At 43.4% G+C, this 10,402-nt stretch overlaps 1 protein-coding gene across 1 annotated transcript in view; it reads right to left on the reverse strand.

Annotated features, from left to right (window-relative positions):
- Window positions 1–7,953: 7,953 nt before the first annotated feature.
- Window positions 7,954–10,402, reverse strand: part of hpse2 (heparanase 2) — a gene marked incomplete at both ends in the record, with an annotated part of 71,033 nt that continues 68,584 nt past the window's right edge. The window contains one exon of the mRNA XM_080016991.1: window positions 7,954–8,116. Within this exon, the coding sequence (XP_079873117.1) occupies window positions 7,954–8,116 (163 nt within the window). The remainder of the gene's footprint in view (window positions 8,117–10,402) is intronic.

The raw sequence follows: 10,402 nt of genomic DNA on the forward strand, positions 1-10,402 counted from the left end.
TAATGTAAGATTTGCACTTTTTGTCTCAATGTATAAATTAAATGTTCAACCACAAGTGCAAATATCTTTTTTTTTTTTGGTTGGTGGTTGGGTGGGGGTCTTATGCGGTGAAAAAGTTTTGGGAACCCCTGCATGGAGAGCAATTCTAGGAGCTCGATAGAGGCTTTGTTTCAGCCTGTGCTGACATATAACACGGTAAGTGGCCTGATTACCCGTGTGGATGGAAACAGTCATGTGCCGTGTCTGGAGCACATGACGCTCCAGCAGGATTGTAAACCCTGTTTTGGTATTCATGGAATTTAGCTGCTGTCTTGTTTTAGTTTGGAGTAGTAGTTATTCCCCTTCCTCACATACATGCACACACACACACACACACACACACACACACACACACACACACACACACACACACACATACACACAGACAAACACAAACTCACTCATTCGATCCCTCACTCACACACACACACACACACTCACTCAGTCTCTCACACACGCACACACACACACTCACTCACGCATTACATTACATTACTATCGACTACTTAGCAGACTATTTTGTCCAAAATGATAAACAATAAGTACAATAAGTTATTTGGATGACTAGAGAAAATCTGTGTTGTATGACACTATGTGCAGTGTGTATGTCTTGGCTTGTGCCATTCATGTTTCTAGGCAGAACGCAAAAAGCCATAGCAACATAAATATTTATGTTTTATTAAACTTGCTTGTGTCAGACTGGTCCAAAATGCCAAGAGTTATAGGTCTCAGGCCAAGGTCTAATCTAGTCAATCAGTTCTCCGGGGACCCAGCGTTCGTGGAAGTTTCAATTAAGCCGACTAGCTGTATATACAGGATAAACATGAGAAAATCCTCAAATGTTTGCGAACAGCGCAGGCGAAGTCTTGCATGTCTCAAAATGGATCAGTGAGTGTAAACAGAGTGAGGCGGGATGTTGCTGCAGCTAAGGAGGCGCTGTCACGCACAAGTAGCCAGACGCGCCACAGTCCCGCCAAAGCCCAGACAAGATCACATTCTGACAGGACATACTCAAACATTATTATGAGAAGGTAATGGTTTATAGGAACCACCTTTGGCCAAACAGAACCGTTTCCAGGGAAAGGCTCGATAAGATCCTGCTCCGCCGCCAGTGTCAGCAGGTTCGCTGTTATTGAAAAAGGCATCGTCACCTACATTTCTACCCACATTTTCTTTGTGTTCTAATGATCGGACGAAATAAATGTTTTATATCTAAATGTATGTACTAAGCATATTAAATTTGCTTTTGACCTGGCAAATCCTATGAGGCACTGCTGTGATAAACCGTCTGGCTTACCTCTATGTAAGTGAATTTTCTTGTGCTTCTGACAACAAGCTTTTTAAGATGTTTTTAAACTCAAATTGACCAGGCGGCAGTATACGTTCGCAGTGCAGCTTAAATGTAAATTCCCGCATTTGCCCCCTGCTCCCCTTCCCTCCCGCTGCGTACCTGCATGCATATAGAAATGCACAAGTTTGGGACGATCTCGCTGTTCCCGAGTGGCGACTGAACTAAGTGTGAACGAGTCTGGAATCGTGTTTACAAGTCAGCCAAGCTGACCTGTTTAAAATGAACCATATGCGAAAAGGGAGACTGTGTTTTGAAGAGAGTAATGGGTGACTCCTGTTTACGTAATGGAAAGAAAAAAAAAAAACAACAGCCCTAAATGGAACATAATACAATAATACCATAAAGGTTTGGATCAGAAATCACAAAGAAGCTGCCAGAGAAATGACGCACCGTCACGGAAATTAAATTCAGTTCAGGTTCACGTAAAAGGCTTTTTAAAATATATTAAAGTCCAACTTATTCATCCACGGATGGAGGCAGCCACGCAAGGCTCACCGAGAACAGTTAGGGAGTTAAGTGGCTCAAGGACACATGACAGCATGCTGCCAGAAGGAGCCGGGGATCGAACCTGCAACCTTCCGTTCACTCGACGACCTGCTCTACTCTCTACTGGTCCCGTTTCAGCCCCCACGTTCCTCATGTTGTGCCTGATTGGAAGGGACCAAACGTGAGTGCAGTTGAGTCTAGGGTTCGTATCTCCAGTAGGAAGCCACAACCTCTCACACACACACACACACACACACACACACACACACACACACACACACACACACACACACACACACACACACACACACACACACACACACACACACACACACGGACACATATTAACCATTTCAAGTGTGTGACAAATCCCACCCATGTTGACAGTGACATTCTCAGTAAATGTCCCAATATCAGTAGAAATACAGAAAAAAAGAACGATAGAACTTACTTTACTTCTTCCCATGGCCTTCAAGGAAGTTCAGCTGATGATACTGCTTGTTGAACATGTGACTTGGGGAATATTCCAAATATTTCATAGGATTGAATGTGTTGAGGTAACAGGGTTGAGTGAATATTATGGGACACAACTAAAATAGAAAATTGTCTAATCTTCAATGAATTACTCACAAAAGGTATTTCAGACGTGAGATATGACCCACACAGGGATGCAAAAATAACAACAATTAGCAACAATTTCAAGGTAAAATTTAGTAGTGGGTCGGGAAGGGCGAAAATGCTGGTTCCTACAACCCAGTCCAAACTGACAATAAAAATGTTTACCACACTGGCTGGTACATTGGGTACACAGCCACGCAAAGGCTACTATTAAACACAGTTTAATTGTATCGATGAATGAATTTCATATTGAGGCTATGACCCTATATCCATATGAGACCATAAAGACCATATAGACTATAGACCACTCAGAGATAAAGAGAAACCAGTATCCTACTATTATTTTGTGATAGAACGAAATCTATACCTATGCATTTTACATTTAAATACATCCATGCCCCCACCACCATCTACCCGCGGTGGTGTACTTTTGTGAGGTTACTTCTCATTTTACTGTGCGTATTGCGCCCCCCCATGCCCCACCCCTCTATAGTCAGAGAAAATCTCCCCATTCAAATTAATTGGTTTAAATTTCATTATGCGCAGCATGAAAAGACGGACAATTGTGCTCAGGGACACGATTCAATGGATTCATTTTCGTGACTGAGAACGAAAAAGTGGACTGGGTTGTGTTTTCGACAGTGTTGTTGATAGTTGTGGCAGACGGGGGTGTGGTTAAGTCGTGGTCTGCAGGTTACAGCGCAGGCTTCTCTCCGCACTGGTGCAGCTGTTCCGGCTCAGCCTGATCAGCCCGCTGGCACTGATTGGTCCGAGTCAGCTGGGAGAGTTTTCTTATGTGTTGTTTGTCTTGCAGTGAGGATTGCATGGTGCAGGAGCCAAGAGCCTGCGGACCAGATTGTGGAACGGGGCACTGATCTGATCAAATTTCTGATTTCTGTTTTATGTTCTCAGTTGGCCAGCGAGCCTTTTTGTTGTTTTATTTTAATAAAACCCCCCGCCGTGTCAGCACCTCACTGCCAGGAAGTCTCCCTCCCTGAGCTCTTGTCTGTGGACAGAGCCTTACAAAAGTGGGGCCTAAACAGGGACCATGGAGGGAAGCAGTCAGCCCGCCATCCCTGCTGAAACAGATGATCGCTGTTCTCGACCCCATGCAGGCAGCACAGGGTGCGGGGCCAGCGGGGGACCCAGGGCTCGGAGGTCCGGCGGCCCCTTTTCCAAATAACAGCCTACAGAAGATGACAGGGGAGGACAATGCCGAGGCGTTCCTCACCACCTATGAGATGGTGGCGGACGCGGCCAGGTGGAGCACTGAAGAGAGAGAGAGGGCTCTGTGCCTGCTTCCATTGCTCACGGGGGAGGTGCAGCAAGTGGCACTACCATGCCATCAGGAGGGCAGTCCTGGACCGCGTGGGAAGGACACCAGATGGACACCACCACCTTGGATCACTCACTCAAGCCCAACAACTGCGGGAGGCCACCCGGAGGTTGCTGCTACCTGACAACCGGTCCCCGGACTAGATAATCAACCTGCTGGTGTTGGAGCAGTTCCTCCTTGACCCTCCGGCAAGGACCCCTGAGTGGGTCCGCTGCCACCACCCCGCCAGCCTGGAGGCGGCGATCATGCTGGCAGAGGACCATGCAGAGGTATAGGACCACATTGCAGCCTACCACTGGGAGCGGGCATGAGGCTCGTCCCCAGGGCTAACAGGGGAGTAAAGTTCAAAGTGTACTTTATTGTCAATCGTACCATGCAACACGTAATTACACAGAGGATCAAAATTGCGTTTCCCCATACTCCAAATGTGCAAGTAATATTTGTATCACACAATATATAACATGAAAGTGCAAAAAGACAACAATAGACACAACAACACAACAAGACTAAGGATAGTCTTAATATACTCAAGAAGTCAAATGAGGTATGTTATTAAGGTAACAAAGTGCAGTACAAAGCTACCAAGCAAGCGGGACCTCAACTCCCCCCGGCGATCATCTGTCCCAGGGCTGCCCACCGGCAGGCCATCAGGGTGCAGCAGAAGGTCCTCCCTCCCTCCACCTCAGTCCCCCTCCTGCTGGCCCGGTGGAAGGTGTAAAAATCCTCTTTTCCACTCTACAGGGGTTGTATCAGTTTGTTACACTTCCGTTCCTGTTGTTCGAGGCCCCAGCCACCTTTTAGAGACCCACGGATGAGGTCCTGCCCCTGCACCCGGCATACGCCGCCGCCTACTTAGATGTCATTATTATTCACAGTGACACCTGGGGGTGGAACATGCAGCAGGTGGGGTTAGTGCGCGAGTCCCTTGGGCGGAGAGAGGTACAGTATCTGGGCTACCACTTGAGAGGAGGGCTGGTCCGACCCAAGATAGATAAAACCTCAGTGGTCGCGACCAGTCCGAGGCCCAAGATAAAGAAAGAGGGAAAGCAGTTCTTGGGGCCGGCCGGCTACTATAGGATGTTTGTACCCGTTTTTTTCTGAGCTGATCCGCCAGTTGTCTGATTTAACTCGGAAGGGTGCATCAGATCCGGTCCATTGGGCGGAGAAACCAAATTTTTCTCTCCCTTTCTGCTGCTCTGTTTCTCTATAGAGGGCTGGTGGCAGTGTTGTCCCAGCAGGTGGAGGGGGAGACTGACCAGTGCTGTACGTCAGCCGGAGGCTCATCGAGCGAGAAACGGGGTACAGCAGCTTCGAGAAGGGCGGAGTGGGCTGGCAGCCGGACGGCTACCCGGCCCAAGTTCGGCGGTGGGGGTATGTGGCAGACGGGGGGCGTGGTTAAGCCTTCTCCCTGCGCCAGCGCAGCTGTTCCGACTCAGCCTGATCTGCCCGCTAGCACTGATTGGTCCGAGTCAGCTGGGAGAGTTTTCTTATGTGTTGTTTGTCTTGCAGTGAGGATCGCGTGGTGCAGGAGCCAAGAGCCTGTGGACCAGATCGCGGACACTGACACGCAATGATCAAATTCTGATTTCTGTTTTATGTTCACATTTTACCAGCGAGCCTTTTTGTTATTTTATTATAAATTAAACCCCCACCGTTTCGGCATCCCTAAACCCCTCTCGTGGAGAGAGCCTTCCACAATAGTTTTTATTCATGTTTTCAGCTGTTTATCTGAAACTTGCATGTACAGTAGGTTGTGGTATAGGACACTTTACTTCAGTGTAAAAACAATGTTACCTTTACTTTACACGCATATTTGTACATTTAATAATAGTGGGCCACAAATGGCGCACACGCAGGGTTTGCTTCACACGCTGCGCACACACTGGGTTTGGCAGTCTTTAATTCACTTGATAAAGGATCTAATCCAGAAAATATTTCCTCCAAATCTTCTTTGTATTTCTGTGCTCGTTGTCTCAGGATCAATCACCTCAGGAATTCACACGCATTTCACTTGGGTGCAAATACTGGAATACGCACCAGAAAAAAAGGTCAAGTTAATACTTGAAAACTGTTTAATGTCACTGTCAACAATTATTTTACTTAAAAATAATAATAATAATAATAAAATAAAAATCCAACTGCACACTTTACACCACAAAATAATGTTCTTGAAAAGAAAGGAATATCAACATCTCTGCATTAACTGGGAAACAACATTCAGAGGATGACTCATTCTCGAGTTTTTAACACGTTCATGCACTGAAATGGCCTAGAACCGACACAGGAAGGCACTCTGCATGTGTCACGAGCTCTGGAAAAAAGAAGACCATCTGCCAGGAGAAGGTCAGGGGCAAATCAAGTTAAAATAAAGTAAATGCAGCTGTCACGCTGCCGTTCCCCAAGGCAAGATGTGTCTGGGCCGTTTCTTGCTTAACACAAACTGTCACAATGACAAAAAAAAAAAAAGAAAGAAAATAGAGTGATGTCAGAACAAATACAACATGCTTATTTTTATGTGGTTTTGGACCGGGGCTGCCATACCATTACACTGATGGACTCGTATACATACAGAAATATAACCAACATTTCATATAAATTAAGTACAGTAGATATGTAAATAGACACATCTGACTCATATCTCTTATCTTTCACACTTCTTTATGTACATTATTTATTATAACAATAATATGGTGGACAATCTGTACAAAATATGTAAAATATATATCATGTGTGTAAGTTCTCGTAAAAAGCTAGCAGCATAAGAATAAGGTTACACTGAACGGACTGGAAAGAGCGTTTACCTGACGTAGTGTGAGTTTTGCCTCAAGACGAATGAACCCGCTCCCAAAACCCAAATGTCGGCCATGCTGGAGTTATGGATCTATGGATGGTCTATGTTTTCCCCTTGATGCATCGCTTTGAGGTAGCAGTGACACATACTGTAACTGCCTCCAACATGGCACCCGAAATAACATGCAGACAAATGCCACACAAAGCGATAACTGACGCTCACTCGCTGTGTACCAGAGCGCTGTGCATTTGACAAAAATAAGAGCTGGAACTTGAAAAATCTCCAAAATTTTGATGAAAACGTCTTCAAATCCCTTGAATGCACTTCTGCAACGAAAACGGAGCTGCTTTGAGGAAAAAGAAAAAATGAGGACGCATCACAGACACATCAGTAGCATTATTATCCATGAAATGTGTACTAATCCAAATCCATGCACGCACGCACGCACGGGCGCGCACACACGCACACACACACACACACACACACACACACACACACACACACAACGACTCCCCGTGGGTTGATCGTCGTTGATCCTCATCGATCCTTGAGCAACCCAACACTTACTAGTTTGACTACTTTTTACATTACATAACAATTATAACATTTAGCAGAAGCTTTTGTCCAAATTGACTTATAATAGCTATTTCCGTCATTTGTTTTCATATATTTTTTTAATGATTTTTTATTATTATTTTATTATTAACAAATGTACTTAATGTAATTCACATTAGAGAAAAGACTAAATATCTAAAGTGCTAAATATCTGTATTGTAATATCACATCAATTGAAGGTAAAACCCCTCATTTCAATCCCTGTTTTGGTCAGTAAAACAAAATATTTGAGCGGATTATGCACATATAATAGATGCTTTTGACATAAAAACACAGGTGGTCCGGCCCACAACTTCATGATAACTTCACAAAGGCAGGAATATAAAGCTTCATTATCTGTATATATACAAAGGGGCTGTGATCATGTGCATTTCTTCTGCATTTCTGTCACATCCAAACACAAAGGTCAGATAGAAAGACAAATAAAAAACAACATTTGTGTCCAAGTTGAGAAAAGCAATTTCAAAATGGAGTTCAGTGCAGCCCTTGCTGTGTGAAGGGCAAGTCTTCCAAGGCCAGAGCAGAGATGAAACCAGGCCGGGATGGAGAGAGGACGGGGTCGGTTTTGACTTTTGCATAACAACTTTAAGATTGCTCTGTGAGGAGAAAAGGTGGTGAGATTTATGTTTTCAAAGATAATAGGTGTGTCACTGGAGGCCAAGGAATGGCGAGGCAATATGAGCGTCAGGCCCACAGTCCAGTTCAATAGAATGGATATTATCTCCGGCAGGCGTACGCGTTGATGTTTTTAATGACGTAGAAGCCTATAGTCAGGGGTGGCATGGCTATCGTCCGTCCGGCCCTCAAAGTCCGAGGCTTCAACTCTGGAAATGTGTCGTTGTCCACCATGAGCAGCCTCTCGCCGTTCAGCTGGATGTGCCTGCATGGACAGCGGCACGTCAGTCAGTGTGGTAAACCAAATGCACGAGCAAGATAAACACAACATATAGAGGGAAGGACATGGGAGCGCATTCTAATCTCTAAAATCAGGGTCAAAGTCATTTTAGGTTGTGCTCAAAATGGTAAAAATACAACTTGGAGCCCTGATTAGGGGTGGGCATTGTTTTATGAATAGCCCCCAATCTAAAATAGCGCCACAGGGCGGGCTCTGCGCCTCGATCACTCCCTCTCTGACTGCACCGACTGTGCCCACTGCACGCCAGCGATGGGGCGCCCATGATCGGCATGCAAAACAATGTTTTTATTTTAGATGTACGTTTTTTTTTTAAATTTTACTCTGTTTCCTTATGGAACAAAACAAGTGTGTAAAGCCCTTTTGGGTTCCATATAGGGCTGGGTATTGTTTCAAAAATTACGATACCAGTACCAATACCAGTATCCTTAAAGTGATACCGATACCAATTCAGTACTTCATTCGATACCTTTTTTTCTACTATACCCATCATGTGAATGGAAGCATTCAGTTGCGTAAAATGTCACCGCTCCTCTCCATCCAAATGATTTCTATGTGAATACATTTTAAAAGTGTTAACTGCAAAACTATACAATGAAGTATTTGGGAGTGTAATTTTAAACAAATTGCCAGTTGAGAAGGAATAATAAGGTGTGAGGAAGTGAGGGATACCTATTTCACTGTTTATATGGACACCTGACTGTCACCAACTGACAGACTTGAAAAATTGTGAACCTACCCTTAGGAGACTGTTGTAGCTGCTGCTGAGGTAGTGAGCAATCACTCGTCGTTGCATTTAATTAAAAAAAACATACAAATAGTATTTTTTTCTAGATATGGGTACAAAAAAGATTGAATGCAGGTATTGTTTTGACTGAAGAAGTTTGGATACTACTTGGTATTGGGTTATTTCGGTCGATACCTTAAAAGGTATTGTGTACCAATACCCAGCCCTAGTTTCCAGGGGAACTCAGAAAACGAATTTGTCACTAACGCCTCTAACCTGGACACCGTGCGGCTGCCTGCAGCTATATTTATTATTATAGTTATTATTATAAATATCATTATTGTCAAGATACTATTGTTTACTATTGTCTTTTTTTTCCTGACTTTTTTTGTTTTTAATCTTGGCATTTTTTGGCTAAATGTATGAATCACGATAACGGCAGTACGCAGACACATGGTGAGGTCCCGTTGGAGCCGGGACGTTTCAGACATCTTGTCGTTCGAGTTTGATCAAAAACTGTCGTAATTTCATTCTTTTCAGGAGTGGGCCGTTTTGTGACATCATCATCCAACGTCATAGAAGATCAAGCTTTGTCTCTCGGAATTCATTCACACCCAGACACTTGCGGGTGTGACACCTAGATAGCCAACTTGAGCCGATGCTGCGTTTAAAGGAAACTCGTAAAACTGTGACTTGTGTTGCATTTTACAAAACCTGGAAAACTATAAACGGTCAACGAAAGAGCTGCATTCAATGGAATTTGGATAGCTGTAATTTGTGTTGTTTTCCCCCAGATATTTTTTTGATTTCAAGAGATGCTTTTGTTGAGTTCAGAGGAAAATATTTGAAAGGGAGCAGGAGAAAGCAACTTTAATTTCTTAAAGTTATCTCTTATTTCAATTAATGTTCTGTTTAATTGGTTGGATATTCATGTGCAATTTGTCCAATTAAAGCATGTTTGAAATACTTTATTTCATTTCTTAATTTAGTGTGCACAGTGTACCTATTAAAGCAGAAAAACATAGGAACTGTATAGCTAATATGCACACTTCAATATTTGTTTATTTATCGCCAGTCATATCGTCATTGCAGTATTAAACAATGTTATCGCATGTCTTAATCCATTGTAACTCGTGTTAGTAGTAATGCTGTTATTAGGGGTCCAGCCCACAGACAATTACAGACAATTAATTTGGTTATACATCAAGTTGAATTGAATCATTTGGTTATATGTCATCTTGAATTGTAGTTAATTATAACATTAATCATAACATATACTTGTTCAAGTATTTTTCATTATGTGCTGTTAAAATGACATTATCACAATAGCTATAATAAATTATACGCACAGTGAAAGTGTATTTATTGTTTTTATGTTCTGAAATAATTTTTAATGATTGTAATATTGCAGTAATGTTTGGGCAGTGGGCAGAAGGTCCACCGTGCCTTCCACGTGAACTCGTAAAATATGTAATTGGTGTCGGTAGGAAGTGATGCTGCATTTCATGGGAACTTAGAAAACTGTA

The sequence above is a fragment of the Zeus faber genome, assembly GCF_960531495.2.
Source record: "Zeus faber genome assembly, chromosome: 16".
NCBI lineage: Eukaryota > Metazoa > Chordata > Actinopteri > Zeiformes > Zeidae > Zeus > Zeus faber.